At 36.7% G+C, this 24,192-nt stretch overlaps 1 protein-coding gene across 1 annotated transcript; it reads left to right on the forward strand.

Moving 5' to 3' along the window:
- Positions 1-1,710: 1,710 nt before the first annotated feature.
- On the forward strand, positions 1,711-23,771 carry LOC113780618 (protein POLAR LOCALIZATION DURING ASYMMETRIC DIVISION AND REDISTRIBUTION). The gene is made up of 5 exons (XM_027326401.1): positions 1,711-1,889; positions 21,466-21,578; positions 22,591-23,064; positions 23,163-23,167; positions 23,291-23,771. Exons 1-5 carry the CDS (start codon positions 1,711-1,713, stop codon positions 23,585-23,587), a joined length of 1,068 nt encoding a protein of 355 aa, XP_027182202.1. The 3' UTR covers positions 23,588-23,771.
- The last annotated feature ends 421 nt before the right edge of the window (positions 23,772-24,192 follow it).

A 24,192-nucleotide genomic window follows, 5' to 3' on the forward strand; every position in this document is an offset into this window, starting at 1 on the left:
TAGCCTAAAAAATTTTAACTTAAATTAAGTCATTCAGGGATGAGAAAAAAAGGGGTGCCACTGGACATTGAATGCAGCATGAAGCATTACAAGGTATCCGAGCAAAGAGGCAATGAAGAAACTTGAAGAGATGGTGGAGGATGCTTGGAAGGACATAAATAAGGAATTTATGAGTCCTACTAATATGCCAAGGGAAATGCTTATGAGGATTCTCAATCTAGCACGCATGATAGATGTAGTTTACAAACACCCCGAAGATGGTTTCACCAATCCACATAAAGTTATGGAGCCTCATATTGCAGCTGTGCTTGTGGATCCAATCATTAGTATTTAAGATGGTTTACTGAGATTAGATAGTGCTAGTATTTTCCCCATTAGAATTTATGTTGCAAGAGAGTAGTACTTCTTCTTTATTTTTTGTAATTTTGTTCTTTGTATTGGAGGTCAAGTTTTATCCCCTCTTTTTTTCGCTTTTATTTGATTAATAAAATTAAAGACTGACATCCCTCCTCAATAGAAAAATGGTGGAGAGAGGTTAGAGAGGAGTAGGGGTGCAAATGAATCGAATCAAATCAAATTTTGGTCTAATCGAGACGAGCCTGAATTTAATTTTACAAAACTCGAACTCAAGTTCGAAATCGAGCTAGAGTTTAAAAAAATTAAAAAATTATTATTTTATTTTTAAAAAATGAATAAAATAATTATTTTATTTTTAAAAAATGAATAAAATAATTATTTTATTTTTAAAAAATGAATAAAATAATTATTTTTCTTAACAAATATTAGAATATATATGTAATTTTATTATTAAAATAAATATATATATAATCGAGCTAGCGAGCAAGTTTAGTATTTTTATTTTTGAATTCGAATTCTGTAGACACCAAATTTTTGATTTTTAACTTTATTTGTTCAATTAATTTAATAACTTGATTTGTTTCAATTTTAGGGTTTTTATTTTTATTTTACTTTATTCTAGTTTATTTTATTTATTTTATTTATTTTATTTTATTTTTGGTCTTCATATTAAATTTCAAAAAAAAAAGAAAAAGAAAAGAAAAATTGACAAGTGGAAATTTGCATGTGGGACAAGTGTCCCTTCTTGTTTTTTAACAACACATCACTTAGGTGGCAAGGGAGAGACACTTGGGAGGTTTTAAGATTTTTTGGAAAAACGAAAAAAAGGGGGCCGGCTGAGGAAACAAAATGTGAGGAAGAGCTACGGAGGCGGAGGGGCTAAAAGAAGGAAAAAACAAAAGGAAACGGCTTGGGGGGAAAAAACAGAGCAAGGAGGAGCAAGAGGAAAACATCTGCGGGAAATTGAAAAATCTGGAGGGGGGGGCGGCGCAATAAGGAGGAGGAAGGAAAAGCTATCGGGCAAGAAAAAGAAAAAGGCCGAGGGAGGTTTGGGTCCAAAAACGAAAAAAAGGAGGATGAGGAAATCAGAGTCAGTCGGCTAAGGAAGAGCGAAAAGAAAAACAGAGAGGGAAGGCAATAGCGGCAGCGAACGGAGCAAAAATGAGAGAGATAGAAAGGGCAACCGAAGGAAAAATCAGAGGGGAAGTCTTGCGGGTCTTACGGCTGAGAAAGGTAGAGCAAATGGAAAAGGGGGTCTTCGGCAAAAGGAGAGGGGGTGAAAGGGAGTTATGCTTCGACTGAAAACAGCAGCCGAAGGAGAGGACATGGAGAGTGACAACGGAGGAAGGAAAAATGGAGAGATCTAGAATGCTGCAAAACAGAGGAAAAAGCTTCAGGCGGCTGGGAAGCGAAAGAGAAACAGAGGCTGCGAAAAACAGAGCAGCCGAAGCTGCTGTACTGGCGAGGAGCCGCCACCCCACCTCGTCGGAGTCCACCGCCATTGGCAAATTTTCGCCAAGAAAATATATGCGGTAAGAGATCCTTTTTCTTTGAAATTCATTTCCCTGTTCAAGTTCATTTCTTGAATTTCTTTGTGGATTGTCCACAATTTTGACCGAGCATGCTTTATGGATTGGTTGGGATATTCTGTTTTGTTTTCTGACAAATTTCTGGGTTAGTTATGCCTCAATTTGAGCAAAAAATCTGATAGGATTTTAATGCCTATTTGTTGTTTGCTAAAATGCCTAAACCAAAATCTTGAACCAAAGTGAAGAGATTTTCAGCGTTTATATGTATACATACGGAGGAGACTCTAGCCAGTGGGTGTTTGTTAGTTGGGTCGATGAACATTTTATCATGTTGATTTTCATTCCTCCAAATGCATGGGGCGGAAATTCGTTTGTTTTTATGTTGCTCATTTGCTGTCTTCTATAGTCTCCCGATAGTTTGGATTCTCGCCCTCACTTCCCTCTCCCTATGAGCAAATTACCATTGAGTTTTATAAAGCTAAAACTTGGTCAAAAGTAGGAGGAAGCTTCCGTGCTTGTTGCAGCAATTTGCCAGAATTTACATGATCTGTTTTTTCTGAATTTTCTTATTTAAACAAGGTTAAAAGAATGAAAAGAATTTTGGTGCTCGTTTTTTTCACTTTGGTTCAAGTTCAGATGGTTCAGTCATGAGTTGCGTTTGAACAAAAGATTTGGCATTCAGAAACCCAGGAACCGCGGATTGCATTCGAAGGTTGCATGAAATTCTTCATAAAATTACAGTTTAACCCCCAGGTTTCCCCTTGATCCACTATGGCCCAAACAATTGACAAATCCATCAAATTGGCCCCTTTAACTTCTTTAATTGTTTCCATTGGGTCCTTATTTTGTTGTGATTGAACCTCTCAAGTTTCCCTCTTATTCTGACATAGCCCAAAGAATCGAAAAGTTGAATTCATTTCACTCTTTTAGATTGTAATCATCTTTTAATGTTTAAATAGTCCTTTGGATACATTAATTCTTGATGTTAGATTATAATTGTGGGTTAATAATTTTGTGGATTTGTTTATCTTGTTGAGTTTAGTGAAATAAGTGTTTTGGATTAAGGGGTTATTTTGTTTGGGCTCAAGGAAGTGGATTTGGTTTATTTTGTTGGGTTTCTGACTTGGGTTTAGGAAGATAGAGCCCAACACCTTTGGTTGGGTTTTAGAATTGGGTTTGTGATTAATTTAATTGGATCGTTCTTGGGATCAGAATATTAGACTAGCCCATTTGTTTTGCTTGGATTTCTGTTGGGCTAGGGAGGTTTTGGCCCAAATAAATAAATAAGATGGCCCATTTCCATTTGTTTTGGACTTCCGTGGGCTGGTAAGGGTTTTTGGCCCAAGAAATGAACAGAATAGCCCAGTAGCTTGATCCACTAAGAAATCAGAGAATGAATTTGCAAATCAGTCCTCGGACTTTTCCTTAACTATACTGTGGCCCTGGATGTCTTCAATTTCATTCAATTCGGTCCTTACTTTAATTGCAAATGAGTCCCTGAACTTTATTTTTCTTTAATTTTGACCCCAAGACTTTATTAATTTTTGCAATCAAGTCCTTTCTTCTTTTGACTTCTTAAATGTGGTTTGTTGACATGATTTAATTGATTCAAATTCATGTTTATTTTTTATCCTTTGTTATTATTTGCCAAATAAATTGGTACCTTGACCATTTCTTTTATTTTGGAGGATAATTAAGTTGATTTCACTCCATTAGAGCTTAATTTCAAGGGAGGTATAATTTCTTTTATCTTTTTTTCCGTCACTCTTATGTGGACCAACGTGCTACGTGAGAAATACATGTCTACTTTGCTTTCCTAGCCTTTCTTTAATTTCTTTTATTTATGTCATTTACTTTTGCTTTCTATTTAATTTATTCTTAATGGGGTATGTGTACACCTCTTGGCTTGTAATAGATAGGGTTTAGAGGAGCATTCAATGAAAACCTATCAAAGTCATGTGCCTAGCTAGCAAATGTAATAGTTAGAGTTTTAATTGTATTATGTGTCTTGCATGCTTAGTTGCTACGTGTTAATTTGCTTTGTTAGGGCCTTGCATCTAGTCGAGCATGCTAGATGTTATGTGCTATGTGTTTATGAGTGTTTGGCATGTCTACTCGCTTTCCATAGCCATGAATGAATGTGATGGGTGAATGTACGTTTCCGCTAGTCCAACGCTAGTCGGAATTCATAGAATGGGCTAGTCCAACGCTAGACCCTTAGGGATTTCCCCTCGTTAGTACATGTTTGCATGTTCATTTCATGTCATGCATTCTTTTAGTTTTATCATTTTGCATGCCCCTCGACCCCCTTTTCCCTCCATTTTAGGATTTTTGCATTTCATGCTAGTTATAGGGTTCATTTGCTTGAGAGTCCCCTTAAATATGGGATATAGACGAGTGTGGCTTTTTCTAAGCCTTAGCACGCTTGTATTCCCTCTATAAAAGGGTAAATTGAGTCACGATTTAGGTCTCCCCGTACCCAATATGCATGCATTCTCTAGGCTCATGCATTCTAAATCCACTCTATCATTACACTTTCACTTTTCATTCCATTTGCACACATACACCTTTTATCCCTTCACTTGCACACGAACACTTTTGTTCCATTTTGCACACGTGCACCTTTATGTTTCTTCACTTGCACACGAACACTTTTGTTCCATTTTGCACACGTGCACCTTTATGTTTCTTCACTTGCACACGAACACTTTTATCATCACTTGCACACATGCACTTCATATTATCGTTTCACATACCGTACCTTGCCCACTCACGTGCACATGTTCATTTACATATTTATTGTTTTTTATTACTTTTTCAAACTCATGTCCTCACATTGCATACATGCATTCCATTCATTTGCATCCCACTCGCATTATTCGTGACTTCTTCAACGAATCGTTATTGGGCTTCACAACTAATGTGATTGGCACCACTCAACCTTTGAAGAGAAATTTCCCCCAATACCCCTAGGTCTAGGGTTTTGTATGCATGTAGCACATCCAAATGTAATAAATTCTTTGGTTAAAACAAGAAAATCTTTGATTAAATCACGCAACTAGCCTTGGCTAGGTCGAAGGGGTGCCTTGGATTTTTATCCTTGCCTTCCCCTTCGTCAAATGTGACTCCCGAACCTTTTTCATTGGTTTACGTGGACTAGGAATCGTTTAAAAGGGGTTTCTTACAACTTTTTCCTAAAAAATTCATTTTTAGGTGACTTGGTACACCTTAACTCATTACCAAGTGGCGACTCCCATTTTTTCAAAAAACCCTTTTTAAACTATAATTTTGGGTCAAATCGTCGCATTTTCAAACCCCCATTTAGACCCATTTTTCTTTTAAATCACAATTCATTTTCCAGTCACAAATTGAATCAAAAAATACATTTTTTAAACCATTTTATTTATTTATCAAAAAATGGGGCGCGACAGTTGGCCACTCCACTGGGGACTTTCGAGAGTCCGAGCAAATTTGATTTAATCAATCTTTTTCTTCTTTTAACCTTTTCATATATCACATTTGGGTGTTTTAGGGTTGCATTTTTTCCTTTTTTAGGATTTTGCATTTCACGTGTGTCCAACTACTCCCTCGCTCGCGAATGTATGTTTGGTTGATTGGATGTATGTTTACTTGCTTATCTCGCGCTTGCATTGCATTTGGGGTGGGGGACATCACCTTAGAGCCTCGCGTTGGTTCTCGATCCCTCCCCTCCAAACGAGCACTAGCATACGTGCATTCGCTTTATTATTTATCCCTTTTATTTTTCTTTTAGTGGCTTGTCACGCCACTCCACCCTACTAGGATTAGGCGACCCACTTGGACATGTGATCACGACACGATGTGTGTGTAGCATGATCCAATGGGTCACTCAATCTTCCGCTTTTAGCTATGGGTTAGCCTTTAGCTTTTAGTCGAAGGTTGGGGATTTTGATAGATTCACTCAAACACGTAGCCGTGACACGATGTGTGCGTAGCGGTGTTTGGGGAATCGTTCGAGCCACCGACAAAGAACCTTGGGATTGATGACCCTTGGTTTCCAAGTCTGAAGGCTCGGGGACCTGAGCTTATCGAGTCTAGATGCATTAGCGAACCCCAACCTCATGCATCCATATTAAAATTGCCTAGGGTAGAGTCGGCCTTATCCTGAGCTAGGGACACTGTTCACGAGGGGAGGGGTCCAACCCCTTTCTCCCTTTTATTGTTTTATTTCTTTGTATTGATTTCGTTGCTACAATGTGTTATGTGTATTCATTCGGCTGAACTAACTTTTTCTTGGTTTTGTGTCCCCATTGCATTCACAAACCCTAGCAAATAAGAGGTCTGGCATGACCTTCTTTTAGAATCTACCCTTGTAGATAGGCTATTGCACGCTTAAGAAATTTTGGTATATTTTGTTCATGAATTAATAATGCCATGTCATTTTAGGCTTACCCTGGCAAATAAAGGGTTCCTTAGGTCACGTTTCATTTCGAATTGCATATTTACATCGCTTTAATAACTGGCATCATGCATTAAACCCTAGAAAAAGGAATGCCATTTAGGCGATCCCGTGTTAGGGATAAGCCATCTTGCGTCTCGGATACTTAATCCAAGGAGACTTGCACGTTTACATTTTGTACCATCTAAAGGGGTAGTGCACAAGGTAAGGTAGGATCCGATCATCTTCATAAGAGCGATTTTTGGAATATGAGCATCTAATAATCACTTTTTGGCCATTTTATCAAAATTGGTAAAATTTCCTTGCGTAAAAGGACATTAATTTGAAGAAAATTCACAAGTGATTTCTCCTATTGAGACGATAAATAAATCAAGGCCAAAATTTGATTTTAGAAAGCTCAAAGGCTAATGCATCGCAATAGAATTTTGAAACTACCAATGGGTGGACAATTCAACCCATATTTGAATACATCAATTTCATTCAATTCATTTGACCAATTTACCCTTTTTAGGGTCATTTGACCAATTTACCCTTTTTTAGGGTCATCCGGTCGATTTTTAATAAATTGTCAATTTCATTTGACCAATTAGGTTTTCAATGTCGAATTTCAAAATGGAAAACCTAGTCGATTTCAAGAAAAACATCCATTGCATCCAGCCATTTGATCAATTGGAGTTTTGACCCGTGCTTCACTGAGAAAAGTTGTCAAAACGAATTCCAATCTCTTCGATAGGAAGTTCGTCAAGGTCAAACTCGTACGTTTTTCGCAAGTCCTTGTATCGATCAAAAGTGATCAATCCCTTCGGACGAGATCCTCATTTTGACCAACGTCTCTTTTCATTCCAATTGGCCAAATTTTTCAAATTATTTTTCACTCCATAAGCTGATCGGATCCATCAGGTATTGTATAGTGCCTACTCTAGCGGATTGCATTTTCATGCTAGGCCTACCCTTGGCATAAAAGGGTTCCCCCATAGGACATGCATAACGATTTTGCAGTTTTGCCTACTAACTCGGTGTATTTTTCTTTTGTTTTCCCCCTCCCCTGCATTCATAAAAAATGTTTCAATAAGGCGAAAATATTCTTCTATATCTGATGATAATTTTAATCCAATAAAGTTTGAAGATTACGAGTGTTACTTGATTCTTGGGCAGACCTTACAACGAAAACATAAATGATTTATCTGGAAGCTCTACGCTAAAGCCTCTGAGAGATGTTGTAATTGTTTTCCAAAGGAAAGTGTTTTATATTTGATTTGTTAATACATTTTGTTCCCCAAAAAGAAAAGAGACAAAAGTGTATATGTGGAGCTCTTTACAAGTCTCTCTCTTCTCATTTGTATCATAATTGAATGAGAAATTTTGGTTTCAAACTTTTTCAGCAATAAAATTTTTGGACAATTATTGTTTTGTGTATATTTATGTACATTTCATTCTTTATTCTTACTCATTGGAGATTTCATGATGAATTTTGAGAAATAAGACCGAATTGAGGTTTTTTCAACCTCTAGCCTGAATTTCACAAGTGTATACTTTCTAAAATTCTTGTGTACACTAGATTGGTGATCTGAGCTACACAATAAGAGTGCTCAAAATTAAAAGAGGTCACTCAGAAGACCCGTGAGATACCTTTTCTCCTTCACTTAACCCCAAAATAAAATCAATCACATTGATTGATAAATTGCAAATTGGGGCCATCTTTGCTTGAAAATGCCCATTGGTTTAACCAGATTCAATTCACATCTAAGTGAAAGCAAAAATGTGCATTATTCTTGTTTGTTTTGAAAATTTGGAATGATACTTTGAGCATTCGTTTCTCTACCTATACACATTTTATCATTTGCTCTCCCATTTGAGCCTTTGAAAGAGTAATTTCGTTTCAAATAAGAGCCCCAATGATCACTACCCTATAATGGAAAATTTTCAAATATCAAAAAGGGAATGGATTTTCAATGACCATTTCGTTACTTTGGTTGTCATGAGGTGTAAGAATGATGCTTTGGCCATCGTTTCTACAACCTAAACACTATTTATCCCTTGCATCCTCATTTGAGCCAAAATTGGAGGTTCTTTTCAAAGCATCTATGATCGCACCCCACATTGGGGAAGAAAAAAAGGGAAAAAAAAGAGGGAATCACAAATTGGAGAAATTTGAATCTATCTGGGTCTCAATTTTTGGAAAAAAAGAAGAGGAAGAGATTTGTCCGGGTGGATCGCCTACGTTTCACAAATATGGATGAACAAGGGTCTTCCTCAATCAGTTAATTCAGATACATGCCAAAAATTTCCCATTAATGAAAGTTTCCTTTCAGAGTTATTGTAAGGAACGGAATACAAGTCAGGCCATCTTCTTTTCCAATCAAACATTCTATCCCTAGTTATCCTTTTTGAGCCTTCAGAATAAAATATTTCGTTTGGCAACCCCTGAGAATCGCAAACCCCACACTGGGGGCGAGTTTGAGTTGAAAAGAAAGTTTCAAAAGGTGAAAAGTGAAAAGCAACAAAATCAAAAGCAAAAGAAGGAAAAAGAACCTCAGTTCAAAAATAACTGGGGCAAATTTTGTGAAAGTTCAAAAGAATGGCGAAAGGCCGAAAAGTCAAAACAAGAGGGAAAATGAAAGTGAAAAAACCTCAATTGAGCGTAAACTGGGGCAAATCTGATTTAGCCCTAAAACAGGGTTGGCGCGCAACAATGCGATCTCAGACTCTTCAAACCGCTTTTGAAATCCGTTTTCAAGCCTTAACTTTTCTAAGCACCCCACCTGACCCCATTACAAAGCCGAAAGTCCTGACTTCTGTCCTTTGCACCGGCCTTGTCAAGGAAATCTCTGATGCCGAAAATTTTAGCTGTATTTCTGAATTAATTAGGGGTGAGGTTGACACTGCTCTTCATGTGAAACCCCGCGAGGGTATTTTTGAAAAGGGGGAAAAAGAAAAGGATAGTGAACGAAATGAATGCAAAAGAAAGATGCAAAAACATCTGATGCTGAAAGACCCTGTTGGGTGATGATAAAAAGTCAAACAAAGTCCAAGAATCTGGAGTCCAGATGGGGGCAATGTTGTAAAATGTGATCTTCGGTGCAATGTCCTTTGGAAATTATTTCTTTAGCTATCGTACTCAAGCCAAATTACAAGCTAATAAAGTCCATCGTTGACTTATTCATTCATGACAATCCAAAGTGAGGATTATGCTAATAAAAATCCATCATAAGGGTATAACCAGATTTCACATGTTTAGCTATCATTTCTACCCAAAATTTTGCAAGCCCATGAAGCTTATACGTTGACTAAGTTTTCTTAAGAAATAAGGGTGACAAACTCTTTGCTTTCACTAAGATGTGGTATTGAAGGGATTACATACCGTTTGGGCACAAAGAATAAGACAAATCTTTACCTCCCATTTCCAAATCAGACATAACACCCATTACCCAAAGCATCAATCGCTTGTAATTTGGCATTATTTTGAGAAATTCATCATGAAATTTTCTATGTGATTTTAAGCAAGACGTTCAGATTTCTTCACATTATATAGGAAACACAGTTTCTTACTTTGTTCAAATAAATGGAGGGGCATCCAAACCAATTTTTACATTCAAATGGGCCCATGCTGGGGCAAAATTTTTATTGGCAAGATTTCGCAAAATAAGCCCACACTGGGGCAAAATTTTTTATAGTTCATTTGAGGATTTCGTCAAAGAGCCAAGTAATATACTTTCAAATCAATCACACTGCTCTTTCTATGAATAGCAGTTGCAATATTTTGAAATTCAAGTGCATGTCATGCTTTGTTAAGCCCCCTGTGCAGGTATTCATGGGTCCAAACAATGGAGAAACATCAATTAAGATGGAAGGCCGATGCCGGAAAAGTGAAGCAAGAAGAAAGAAGAAGAAAAGGGCCGACACTGAGGCAATGTATTTTTGGAAAAGATTCTCTCGAAAATCAAAAATCCAAAAATCCAAAAAATCATCAATCAAAAATCAATCAGAAAAATCAAGGAAAATCAAATTCAATTTTTTTGTTTCTTGAAAAATCAATTCTTGTTGGCGATGTCTTGGCATATGCCGCGCACTCTTCTATTTCCCCCTTTCCTTGACAATCACGCTTAATTTCTTGACCAATTGGATGGCAGGATTGGGTCTTATCCCACTGGCCATTCACTTTATCACGTTGGGCCTGGACTTGGTGCCGCTAACATCACTTTATCACGTTGGGCCTGGACTTGGTGCCGCCAACATCACTTTATCACATTGGGACCGGGTTTTATCCCGCCAATCTCGGCAGGACCGGGTTTAATCCCGCTGACCGTTTTTATCAAATTGGGACCGGGTTTTATCCCGCCAATCTCGGCAGGACCGGGTTTAATCCCGCTGACCGTTTTTATCAAATTGGGACCGGGTTTTATCCCGCCAATCTCGGCAGGACCGGGTTTAATCCCGCTGACCGCTTATCTCACAATTGGGACCGGATTTTTATCCCGCCAATCTCGGCAGGACCGGGTTTATCCCGCTGACCGTTTTTATCAAATTGGGACCGGATTTTATCCCGCCAATCTCGGCAGGACCGGGTTTAATCCCGCTGACCGCTTATCTCACATTGGGACCGGGTTTTATCCCGCCAATCTCGGCAGGACCGGGTTTTATCCCGCTGACCGTCCACACCCCGTCAGGCTCAGATGTCGTCTCACTGACCAATTCATCATACTGGGGCAAATTTTGAAAAGATTCCTCAAAAAAAAAAAAACAAAAAAAAAAACAAAAAAAAAATCAAAAAATCAAAAAAAAATCCAAAAAATCCAAAAATCCAAAAATCAAAAAATCAAATCAAGTTCTCACGGCAGGTTCGGGTTTGATCCCACTGTCCGATTGTCAAGACATTTCATTTTCATAACCACTGGAGCAGAGGTTAGTCCCGCCAGTGAGCATTTCATTTTACACCGCCACTAGCCGTTGGGTCAGTCCCACTAGTGTGCCTTTCATTTTACCCCACCGCTAGCCATGGGTCAGTCCCATTAACACTTCATTTCACTTATTTCATTTGCATCACCAATAAACATGGGTCAATCCCACCAACACTCCATCTCACTTCAATTCACCCGTTTTAAATTCCTGTTCGGGTCAGTCCCGTTTGAATTCCTGTTCGGGTCAGTCCCGTTTTAAATTCCTGTTCGGGTCAGTCCCGTTTAAATTCCTGTTCGGGTCAGTCCCGTTTAAATTTCTGTTCGGGTCAGTCCCGTTTTAAATTCCTGTTCGGATCAGTTCCGTTTAAATTCCTGTTCGGGTCAGTCCTGTTTTAAATTCCTGTTCGGGTCAGTCCCGTTTGAATTCCTGTTCGGGTCAGTCCCGTTTGAATTCCTGTTCGGGTCAGTCCCGTTTTAAATTCCAGTTCGGGTCAGTCCCGTTTTACATTTCTTGTCTGGGTCTATCCCATTTTGAAATTTTGTTAAAGAGGTCAGTCCTCATTTCAGAAGCGTCCATTGCAGCCGAATAACACAGGTAAGTATTTGGTGTCTACTTCTTTGTCTCAAGTTTTTCCAAAACTCAGACAAAGAGGGGCAAACTGTAGACACCAAATTTTTGATTTTTAACTTTATTTGTTCAATTAATTTAATAACTTGATTTGTTTCAATTTTAGGGTTTTTATTTTTATTTTACTTTATTCTAGTTTATTTTATTTATTTTATTTATTTTATTTTATTTTTGGTCTTCATATTAAATTTCAAAAAAAAAAGAAAAAGAAAAGAAAAATTGACAAGTGGAAATTTGCATGTGGGACAAGTGTCCCTTCTTGTTTTTTAACAACACATCACTTAGGTGGCAAGGGAGAGACACTTGGGAGGTTTTAAGATTTTTTGGAAAAAGAAAAAAAGGGGGCCGGCTGAGGAAACAAAATGTGAGGAAGAGCTACGGAGGCGGAGGGGCTAAAAGAAGGAAAAAACAAAAGGAAACGGCTTGGGGGGAAAAAACAGAGCAAGGAGGAGCAAGAGGAAAACATCTGCGGGAAATTGAAAAATCTGGAGGGGGGGGCGGCGCAATAAGGAGGAGGAAGGAAAAGCTATCGGGCAAGAAAAAGAAAAAGGCCGAGGGAGGTTTGGGTCCAAAAACGAAAAAAAGGAGGATGAGGAAATCAGAGTCAGTCGGCTAAGGAAGAGCGAAAAGAAAAACAGAGAGGGAAGGCAATAGCGGCAGCGAACGGAGCAAAAATGAGAGAGATAGAAAGGGCAACCGAAGGAAAAATCAGAGGGGAAGTCTTGCGGGTCTTACGGCTGAGAAAGGTAGAGCAAATGGAAAAGGGGGTCTTCGGCAAAAGGAGAGGGGGTGAAAGGGAGTTATGCTTCGACTGAAAACAGCAGCCGAAGGAGAGGACATGGAGAGTGACAACGGAGGAAGGAAAAATGGAGAGATCTAGAATGCTGCAAAACAGAGGAAAAAGCTTCAGGCGGCTGGGAAGCGAAAGAGAAACAGAGGCTGCGAAAAACAGAGCAGCCGAAGCTGCTGTACTGGCGAGGAGCCGCCACCCCACCTCGTCGGAGTCCACCGCCATTGGCAAATTTTCGCCAAGAAAATATATGCGGTAAGAGATCCTTTTTCTTTGAAATTCATTTCCCTGTTCAAGTTCATTTCTTGAATTTCTTTGTGGATTGTCCACAATTTTGACCGAGCATGCTTTATGGATTGGTTGGGATATTCTGTTTTGTTTTCTGACAAATTTCTGGGTTAGTTATGCCTCAATTTGAGCAAAAAATCTGATAGGATTTTAATGCCTATTTGTTGTTTGCTAAAATGCCTAAACCAAAATCTTGAACCAAAGTGAAGAGATTTTCAGCGTTTATATGTATACATACGGAGGAGACTCTAGCCAGTGGGTGTTTGTTAGTTGGGTCGATGAACATTTTATCATGTTGATTTTCATTCCTCCAAATGCATGGGGCGGAAATTCGTTTGTTTTTATGTTGCTCATTTGCTGTCTTCTATAGTCTCCCGATAGTTTGGATTCTCGCCCTCACTTCCCTCTCCCTATGAGCAAATTACCATTGAGTTTTATAAAGCTAAAACTTGGTCAAAAGTAGGAGGAAGCTTCCGTGCTTGTTGCAGCAATTTGCCAGAATTTACATGATCTGTTTTTTCTGAATTTGCTTATTTAAACAAGGTTAAAAGAATGAAAAGAATTTTGGTGCTCGTTTTTTTCACTTTGGTTCAAGTTCAGATGGTTCAGTCATGAGTTGCGTTTGAACAAAAGATTTGGCATTCAGAAACCCAGGAACCGCGGATTGCATTCGAAGGTTGCATGAAATTCTTCATAAAATTACAGTTTAACCCCCAGGTTTCCCCTTGATCCACTATGGCCCAAACAATTGACAAATCCATCAAATTGGCCCCTTTAACTTCTTTAATTGTTTCCATTGGGTCCTTATTTTGTTGTGATTGAACCTCTCAAGTTTCCCTCTTATTCTGACATAGCCCAAAGAATCGAAAAGTTGAATTCATTTCACTCTTTTAGATTGTAATCATCTTTTAATGTTTAAATAGTCCTTTGGATACATTAATTCTTGATGTTAGATTATAATTGTGGGTTAATAATTTTGTGGATTTGTTTATCTTGTTGAGTTTAGTGAAATAAGTGTTTTGGATTAAGGGGTTATTTTGTTTGGGCTCAAGGAAGTGGATTTGGTTTATTTTGTTGGGTTTCTGACTTGGGTTTAGGAAGATAGAGCCCAACACCTTTGGTTGGGTTTTAGAATTGGGTTTGTGATTAATTTAATTGGATCGTTCTTGGGATCAGAATATTAGACTAGCCCATTTGTTTTGCTTGGATTTCTGTTGGGCTAGGGAGGTTTTGGCCCAAATAAATAAATAAGATGGCCCATTTCCATTTGTTTTGGACTTCCGTGGGCTGGTAAGGGTTTTTGGCCCAAGAAATGAACAGAATAGCCCAGTAGCTTGATCCACTAAGAAATCAGAGAATGAATTTGCAAATCAGTCCTCGGACTTTTCCTTAACTATACTGTGGCCCTGGATGTCTTCAATTTCATTCAATTCGGTCCTTACTTTAATTGCAAATGAGTCCCTGAACTTTATTTTTCTTTAATTTTGACCCCAAGACTTTATTAATTTTTGCAATCAAGTCCTTTCTTCTTTTGACTTCTTAAATGTGGTTTGTTGACATGATTTAATTGATTCAAATTCATGTTTATTTTTTATCCTTTGTTATTATTTGCCAAATAAATTGGTACCTTGACCATTTCTTTTATTTTGGAGGATAATTAAGTTGATTTCACTCCATTAGAGCTTAATTTCAAGGGAGGTATAATTTCTTTTATCTTTTTTTCCGTCACTCTTATGTGGACCAACGTGCTACGTGAGAAATACATGTCTACTTTGCTTTCCTAGCCTTTCTTTAATTTCTTTTATTTATGTCATTTACTTTTGCTTTCTATTTAATTTATTCTTAATGGGGTATGTGTACACCTCTTGGCTTGTAATAGATAGGGTTTAGAGGAGCATTCAATGAAAACCTATCAAAGTCATGTGCCTAGCTAGCAAATGTAATAGTTAGAGTTTTAATTGTATTATGTGTCTTGCATGCTTAGTTGCTACGTGTTAATTTGCTTTGTTAGGGCCTTGCATCTAGTCGAGCATGCTAGATGTTATGTGCTATGTGTTTATGAGTGTTTGGCATGTCTACTCGCTTTCCATAGCCATGAATGAATGTGATGGGTGAATGTACGTTTCCGCTAGTCCAACGCTAGTCGGAATTCATAGAATGGGCTAGTCCAACGCTAGACCCTTAGGGATTTCCCCTCGTTAGTACATGTTTGCATGTTCATTTCATGTCATGCATTCTTTTAGTTTTATCATTTTGCATGCCCCTCGACCCCCTTTTCCCTCCATTTTAGGATTTTTGCATTTCATGCTAGTTATAGGGTTCATTTGCTTGAGAGTCCCCTTAAATATGGGATATAGACGAGTGTGGCTTTTTCTAAGCCTTAGCACGCTTGTATTCCCTCTATAAAAGGGTAAATTGAGTCACGATTTAGGTCTCCCCGTACCCAATATGCATGCATTCTCTAGGCTCATGCATTCTAAATCCACTCTATCATTACACTTTCACTTTTCATTCCATTTGCACACATACACCTTTTATCCCTTCACTTGCACACGAACACTTTTGTTCCATTTTGCACACGTGCACCTTTATGTTTCTTCACTTGCACACGAACACTTTTGTTCCATTTTGCACACGTGCACCTTTATGTTTCTTCACTTGCACACGAACACTTTTATCATCACTTGCACACATGCACTTCATATTATCGTTTCACATACCGTACCTTGCCCACTCACGTGCACATGTTCATTTACATATTTATTGTTTTTTATTACTTTTTCAAACTCATGTCCTCACATTGCATACATGCATTCCATTCATTTGCATCCCACTCGCATTATTCGTGACTTCTTCAACGAATCGTTATTGGGCTTCACAACTAATGTGATTGGCACCACTCAACCTTTGAAGAGAAATTTCCCCCAATACCCCTAGATCTAGGGTTTTGTATGCATGTAGCACATCCAAATGTAATAAATTCTTTGGTTAAAACAAGAAAATCTTTGATTAAATCACGCAACTAGCCTTGGCTAGGTCGAAGGGGTGCCTTGGATTTTTATCCTTGCCTTCCCCTTCGTCAAATGTGACTCCCGAACCTTTTTCATTGGTTTACGTGGACTAGGAATCGTTTAAAAGGGGTTTCTTACAACTTTTTCCTAAAAAATTCATTTTTAGGTGACTTGGTACACCTTAACTCATTACCAAGTGGCGACTCCCATTTTTTCAAAAAACCCTTTTTAAACTATAATTTTGGGTCAAATCGTCGCATTTTCAAACCCCCATTTAGACCCATTTTTCTTTTAAATCACAATTCATTTTCCAGTCACAAATTGAATCAAAAAATACATTTTTTAAACCATTTTATTTATTTATCAAAAAATGGGGCGCGACAAATTCGATTTCATCAACTCGAGCTCAATGTTGACCGAGCTTAAATCGAGCTTGTACTCGAACCGCTCACAATCAGCTCGCGAGCAACTCGATTCATTTGTAACCCTAAAGAGGAGTGCACATTTCGAAGGTGGGAAATTTTCTTAAGTGGGTTATTGGAGAGAACTTTCTCTTATGTTTTTTATATTGATGTGTAAGAGAGGAGTATTCGACAGGCATGGGTGGTAATAGGGGTATACGATATCAGGTCCATTAATTAAAATGTTGATCCAACCCACAAAAATTGGATCAGTCATTTTGTGATCTATATTCAGATCCACTAAAGTGGACATTTGGTTTTTTGCATTATGCAGATCGGATGAATCAGTTAACTGATTGAGAGGGCCCAAAAATTCAAAGGGCATAATTGTTCTCTCAGATGAGAAAATGTAAAAGTGGAGCACGAAAGGACATTTGTGGAGCGCTAATATCTGCAATTTAGTATCTACATCAATTATTATCTATTTTAATTCGTGGCAATTGATAACCATTTTCCTTGTGCATCACATAAGAAATATAGTACTTCTCATTTATAAAAAATTCAATGGGAGCACTTATTCGTAGTACACTTATCTGGTCTGGTGATTCACCCCTCAACTCCCATATAAATCTCTTTAGACTCTTCTTAGAGTAGAAACAGGAGTAGATTAGATAATTGTCATTGAGGAAAAAAAAAGGGCAAATTACATTTTACCCCCCTGTAGTTTACCCTTTTTTTACATAACCCCCCTATGGTTTCAAAAGCTATACATAACCCCCTCATGGTTTGGATTAAAGTGTCAAAGTGACGGAAATAGTCACTCGTAACGGAACTTTTAAAAATGTCGAAATTACCCTTATAAATACATGACACATTAACCCCGTATGCTTTTTATATTTTACCATATAACCCCCTTATGGTTTAGTACTTTACCATATAACCCCCTTATGATTTTTAAAATATACACATAACCCCCATTGGTTAATAAATAATTTTCAACTTTACATAAGGGTAATTTTGACATTTTACATGACGCCGTTATGAATGATCATTTCCGCCACTTTGACACTTTAATCCAAACCATAAGGGGGTTATGTATAGCTTTTGAAACCACTGGGGGGTTATGTGAAAAAACGCTAAACCACAAGGGGGTAAAGTGGAATTTACCCAAAAAAAAAAGATAACCATTTTCCTTGTGAAAATTTTAAACAGTTGATGAAATATTACTTTCAAAATTGTAGAGCAAAGTGAAGAAGTGGTAACTAAGCTAATTACTAGTCTAATTTTTAAGCTGAATTCTTTACACTTCTAATTGAGTATTACTTTAGTCATTCTTTCAATCAAAACAACTAATTGTGGATTATTCTGGTCACTTTTCTAAGTGAAATCCATCTGTCTAGAGGAATTTAATTATAGGGCTCTATGGTTTTGCACCAGATCTATTAAGCAATTTCCAATAGACTAAAGTTGGTAGATGTGCCGTTGTATACAAGGACACAAACCATTATGAAAGAAGAATAGAAAAGCTAATATCAAGACGATATAGAGTTTTAATCGTATTTAGTTAGGACTAAATGTTTTCTAGGGATTCTAGTTTCAAGTTAGTCTATTAGGCAAATGGTATTCGCACCAGTGTTTTGAAAATTGAATTGATCAGTTTGATTGGCTGAATGGGGGAGGGGGAGGGGATGGGGAGAAGGGAGAGGAAGTGGAGAAGAGAGTAGAAAGGAAGGAGGAGGGAGAGGAGGAGAAAGGAGAAGAAAAGAAAAAAAGCAGGTCATCAGCATTGGCATCAATGGGGCCCCGGCCAATAGGAATAGGTTGAAGTGAGAGAGGAGGAAGAAAAGAAGGAGAAAAAAGAAAAAATTTGTGTGTTTTTTGATATTTTGGGGTGTGTATATTAAAATTTTTGAAATATATTTAGAGGTTAATATAAGATAGAGTTGTAAAAAAAAAAAAATTTGTCTATTAAAAACATGACAAAAACTTGAGTGTCAAACAGACTCATTAATTCGCACGTCACATTTGACCTTAGGCACTCCAAGGATGTGTTTTATCAAACTTAAAAGACAATTACCCATCTTCTCATTGCTTGCTTCTCGTTTAGAAATCCCAACCCATCCCGTAAATAATTTTACCCATTATTTTCTTTCTCTGATCTCTCACCAGCAAACCCCCAGAACCATTGCAGTTCTTATTCTTCTCCAATACCACTTTTCAATCCGTACAAAGAATGACAAAATTCCAACTTATGGACTCATAAAATACGGAATTGCCTACCCTTAAATCGGTCTAAAGATTTAGGCAAATCGACACTTGTATGGAGCTCAATGATGAGGGCTTTAGATTTATCCAGAGGTGGTCTTATCGTGATTGATAGAGGCCTAGAGGGAAAAGATGATGGTTTTTAATGCCCTTTTGGAGTGTGTTTGTGGGTAGATGAGTTGATAGCCTAGCCAGAAGGTTGAGTTAAGGGAGGGGAGGAGAGGATGGGGGAAGCAGGCGTGTGAAAAAGGGGAAGGTTTAATATCGGTGGCTACTGCTCAGGGAAGGTGCATGTTTGTAGAATTCTTTGGGGTGTGATTCTGGGCAGTGGTGGCTTTTTGTTGCTATTATGTGCATGCTGGGGTTGAAGAGTGGTGATTTTAGTAGAGCATTTAACATTGCGTTTATTATATGAACAGGATTTAAGGTTGATCAAATATTAAATAAACTATAAGTATTGATCGAATTCAATTTATTAATTTATATATTCAAGTTTGAAATCGAACTCAACTTGTTAAATTAAATGAGGCAAACTAGAACTCAAACTTGAATTTGAAATTTGAAAATGATTTAATTTTGTTTTTTTTTTAAATAATACATGATTCTAAACAATTTTAATTGTATTTTTTAGAAAACAAATAACACTAATTCTTATATATAACTACTTGTTGAGGAAAATACAAGATATATAACCCTATATTTAATAATGATTATAATTACTTATTATTTATAATTATATTCGTGTTCACAAATATATTCTAGTAATTTACGAATATATTTGTATTCGGTTTGATTATTAAACGATTCTAATATTATGTTTGAACTTAATTCGCTTATTATACAATCGAGCTTTTTTTTAATGCGATTAAATTGAATACGAATTTGTTTGCAAATAGTTTAGTTCATTAAAACTTCTATATACTATTTGCTTGGTTTTTTTTTTATTAAGAGGTAATTTTATCATAAAATTATATGAAAAGTGGGATCGGAATGCAAGAAGTCAATTTGGAGTGCTAATATCATCTCCCTTCTATTAACATTACTAACAAGGGAGGCAAACGATGAATTTATGCATCACTAATTAGATACAAAAAGCCACTAATGATGGAGACAAAATATCCATTGTACAGTAAAACCTCTACAGATTAATAACTTTGGAATCATACAAATTTTATTAATTTTAATCAAGCAATAAACTAATAATTTATTAATTTGTCAAGCGTACATACAATTCAAAGAAATACTCATTTAATCAACTAAAGTTCCGTGGAAAAAATAGCCTCAAAGAACTTGGATTAAGAAGATATTAATAAATTTAATACAATAGTCAATGATTTAGTCTATTGTAACAAAATGGTTGTAAATTATTTATTGGATCAGTCGAATGAAAATGATACAAGTTCAAAGGTCTCAAATTTAGAAGAAATTGTGTTATGATACAGTAGCTTTGGAACCTATATGCAGAAAGAGGCACTCAAAGCATCAATAACTCTTCTTCTTCTTCTTCTTCTTTTTTAAATTTGTAGTCTTTTATTGATGAGAATAAATGTTACACACAGAGAAACATCATTTTGAAGTACAGGATTGAACTATAAAGACAACAAATGAACCAGAAATGTTTGGTGCTTAGTTGAAAAGCAAAATAGCTCCAATTCTCCTTTATCCTCAGCCCTTCATACGCTTAATTTTTCGAATTGAAGGCATCCCTAATCTGTCGAGGCGAATTGCTCCATGAGCCATAGTTGGGAACATGTGGAAGGAGTCGTATAACTTGAGTTGATGCTCTGGATGGGAGATGCCCACATTGGACAATGCATCAGCTACTGTGTTAGCTTCCCTATAACAATGTGAAAAACGATCAGGATCTTCCACGAACTACCAAATCTGCCTAATCTCTCGTCGAATCTTCCAAGGGCAGTGAATACGTTTCTGAAGAATTCCAATTAATACCAAAGAATCCGATTGAATATAGAGATTCTCAAAACCCCTATGTATGCATGTTTGAATGCCAATAAGAAGAGCCCGGGCCTCTGCACTTAGACATGTAGTTTCTCCAAGATATGCCAAATATGAGAATTCAAATTTTTAGATGTACTAAGAAAAATTAGCGATGATATTTAGGTAGATTTTAAATTTTATGAAAAACAAGCAACAATGGACTCATATTTAGGAAAATATAATATGTAACTTAGTAAATTATTAATTTATGATATGAATGTAACCAAAGGGTTATGTAAAGTTTTCAAAAAAAATATTATCTTATTATTTTATTTAAATTATTAATTTAACTCGTTGGCCCAAATTAGAACCGAAAAATTATTATTTAAAAGGGATAATATGAATAATAACTAATATTTAAATTATTAATTATTTTATAGAGGTTTTAGTGAAGAAGCATGCTTTTGTTGAATAATGAGAGAGATATTGAAGATTGTGCACTCATTTCCATTTAAACTTTTCCCTCCACTTTTTAAGCATTTGAACAGACTGCAGCAATATTACTTCTTCGAACTGTCATTCTCACTTCGGGATGATCACATTCAACAGTCGCTTTCTCCGCTATAAATACACATAGGGATAAACATTCTCCACGTCTCTCTTTAATCGATATAAATTCGAGCACAAATTCACGAGAAGTGCATGAAATTTGTCTCGTCTTCTTGAATATTCGCTTCTGATCAAAATCATTTTTGGCATCTATTATCTATACCAGAATGGTCCAAAAGGGTTGCAGCAATAACTCCTTTACAGCCGCTATCACGACCTGTCGGCGGAGAAAAAGGAGGGAAAACTGCAGAATCTTTACCTGTTTTTCCCCTTGGTCAATTATTTCATCCTGGTTCAATTTGGAAAAATCAAGAAATGGAAAGGACGTTGATGGGGTGGAGTTTCGTGACGAAGATTCAGACGATGAAGTTGCACTTGAGTGCTTGCATGAGAAATCATCATCTAATTCTGCCCAGGAAGTATCAGGTAATGGAGTCCAAACTCTTGAATGCAGTCTTCTGATTATGGGATCGGATGATAGCAATTGGACATGTTACTATGATTTAACACATATTTTTACAAACTCATGTCAACTCGGTTTACTTAATTATACCCATTAACAGCATTTGCTCGTAGAAACTACGTCTCCGTTTGGATTAGCTGTTTTTTGGGGTGTTTTTAAAAAAATTTTGCTGTAGCAGAGTTTTTAGATTATATTTTGAGATATTTTCAGAAAATATTTTGAGATATTTAAGAGTAGAAGAGTTTCTAGAATATATTTTTAGATATTTTTTAAAATTTTTAAAAAAAATTTTAAACTAATTTTTAGATTACCTTTTAGAGTACTTTTTAAAAATTTTTATTGTATTTGAAATTCCATTCATCTGTTTAGATACGTTACTTCGAAATTTACCAGTTATGATTAGCTAAATGACTATATTTGTCTTTCACACTTCTGTTTGGCGAAAATTTGATCGAGTAATATCTTGTTCAATATCCAGTCACACTGCTAATAAACTATTGACACCATGTCAAAAATTTTAATATGGATACTTATCATGATATGTATATACTCTTAAAGAATGACGATGTTGCTTTCATGCGTTATGGATACTTTCATTGATATTAGGAAACCAGACTACTACTCATTGCTAATTTCAAAATGGTCACTTTTTTAAACAATAGTTTGATTTATATTACAATGGTAAAACATATGCACTTAGTCGGGCATGCAAGAGCCCAGTTTGCTTTCCACCTTGTGCAATTTAGCATGGAGGAAGTTGTCCAAACCTACCCATTTCATGAGTGATGTTCAATGGACAGTGCCAATTTAATAACCATTATCACTACTATCAAAATGGTTTTAAAGATTGGAAATTTGATAAAGTTGGTTAATATATAAAGAGAAAGCCATGCCAATTTAGGGGGGCTCATGGTTTTTTTCTTTTGCCACCCTCACACCCTTTTGCAAGTTACACATATTCAATCAACATTTCAGGGGAACAAAGAAAAGAGGCCTCTTTCAGCTTGGGAGTTGGATTTGCGCTAATTTATCTCATGGCTACGAGTAAAATAGAGTTATCCAAACAAATTGAAACACTGCTCCAAAATGTCAAAAGGCAACATCAAAACGAAGTGGCAGGTACAAATATTGAAACTTCTCAAACCTCATCTAAAGCCCAAGAAGTTTCTGAGTATGCTATTACAGACCATGGTTCTCTCCAAGAAGATTCTAGTCATGCCATTATAGAGCATGTTTCTCTCCAAGATTGTCCATCTTCTTCTTGGGAACAAGAATATTCAGGATCAGATATCACTTCAAGCAGTTGTAACGGGAAAATGAATAGAGAAGGGAAAATGGTGGAGATGGACCAGCTTGAGGCAGAACTTGAAGCTGAATTACAAAATCTCCAATTGCAGTTGGATACTGAAGTTATGCTGATTTACCCCGACAAGAATCATGGAAAGTACTGTACCAAAAAATTCCCTTTATTATTGATGACGGTCATCAGGAACCATCTCAAAAAAATTGTGGTTCACATGAGATCCTCTTTTTTTTTTTTTTTTCAGACATGGTACATATAGACCTAGTCTATATCAGAATTGTACGGTGAATAAAAAACTCTTTCAAGTTTCTCAATTTCGAAGAAATAACATTCTATTTTCTCTTCTTAATTTCTAAGGCCTTATAATTGCAGATAGTTGTTGAAGACTCTGCACCTGAAGAAAGCCAGATTACAAATTTTGGGGAAGTATTTGAACAGCCTGAGATAGGTAACCTCGAATATTACCACGGAGTTTCTCCAAGAGAGCTCGAAAGAAGATTGCATGAACTTCAAGAAGTGAGGCAGGAAGAGAGAATTAGAGAGCTTGAATCAGCTCTAGAATTTGCAATTCACAAGCTTAATGAGAACCAAAGAGAGCTTTCTTGGTGGAAAGACACTGGCAGGGTTGTTTTTCACCGGATTCCCCTTCGCTGTCGCTCCATGAGGTAACCATGAAACTTAATCCAACATTGAAGAAAATGATATACAACAATAAAAATATTAGTCTGCATTTTCTAGCTATGATGCTTCGGCTGAAATCATACACAGGGGTGCACTAAAATGGCATGTTCTGTTCCTCTGCATCCCAAGGAAAAGTAGTGAAGAGCTTATAGGTATTCATTATTTTTCTTTTTTTTTTTTAATGTTATACTCTTTCACTCGCTATTTCCAAATTTCAATATTTAATGCGTAATTTTTTTTTTATAAAGTAGTAAAAATTATGTTTCTCAAATCAAATCAAAGGCCATGCCAAATTGATCTAAGATGAGAAGTCTTGTCACATTTGCGCGGGCATTTAAATTTTGACCAGGAAAATATGCTGACAAAGCTTATTCTGCATTGTACATGAGTCGATTGTGTTAAGAAAAAAGAAAGAGATTATGTCAATCATTGTGGGCTCTGCCAGTTTTCCACAGGGCACCCATCTGTATGGCATACTTCACATTAAAAAAAGTTCAACACTACGATTTTGAGGACCTTTTTCTTCTTTATTTAAGTAATCCGGAACATAAAATCAAGACAAGAAGATTTTCCCATTCTGAGGTTGAAGCACA

This window comes from Coffea eugenioides, chromosome 8 (assembly GCF_003713205.1).
Source record: "Coffea eugenioides isolate CCC68of chromosome 8, Ceug_1.0, whole genome shotgun sequence".
Taxonomy (NCBI): Eukaryota; Viridiplantae; Streptophyta; class Magnoliopsida; order Gentianales; family Rubiaceae; genus Coffea; species Coffea eugenioides.

What these genes read in the sequence shown, in the direction of transcription:
- LOC113780618 (XM_027326401.1), top strand. Translation starts at nt 1,711, where the DNA reads ATGGAGAGATCTAGAATGCTGCAAAACAGAGGAAAAAGCTTCAGGCGG. An exon ending in TCGCCAAGAAAATATATGCG is followed by an intron (nt 1,890 to 21,465) that starts GTAAGAGATCCT and finishes GGAAAAATCAAG; the next exon opens with AAATGGAAAGGACGTTGATG. An exon ending in TTCTGCCCAGGAAGTATCAG is followed by an intron (nt 21,579 to 22,590) that starts GTAATGGAGTCC and finishes TCAACATTTCAG; the next exon opens with GGGAACAAAGAAAAGAGGCC.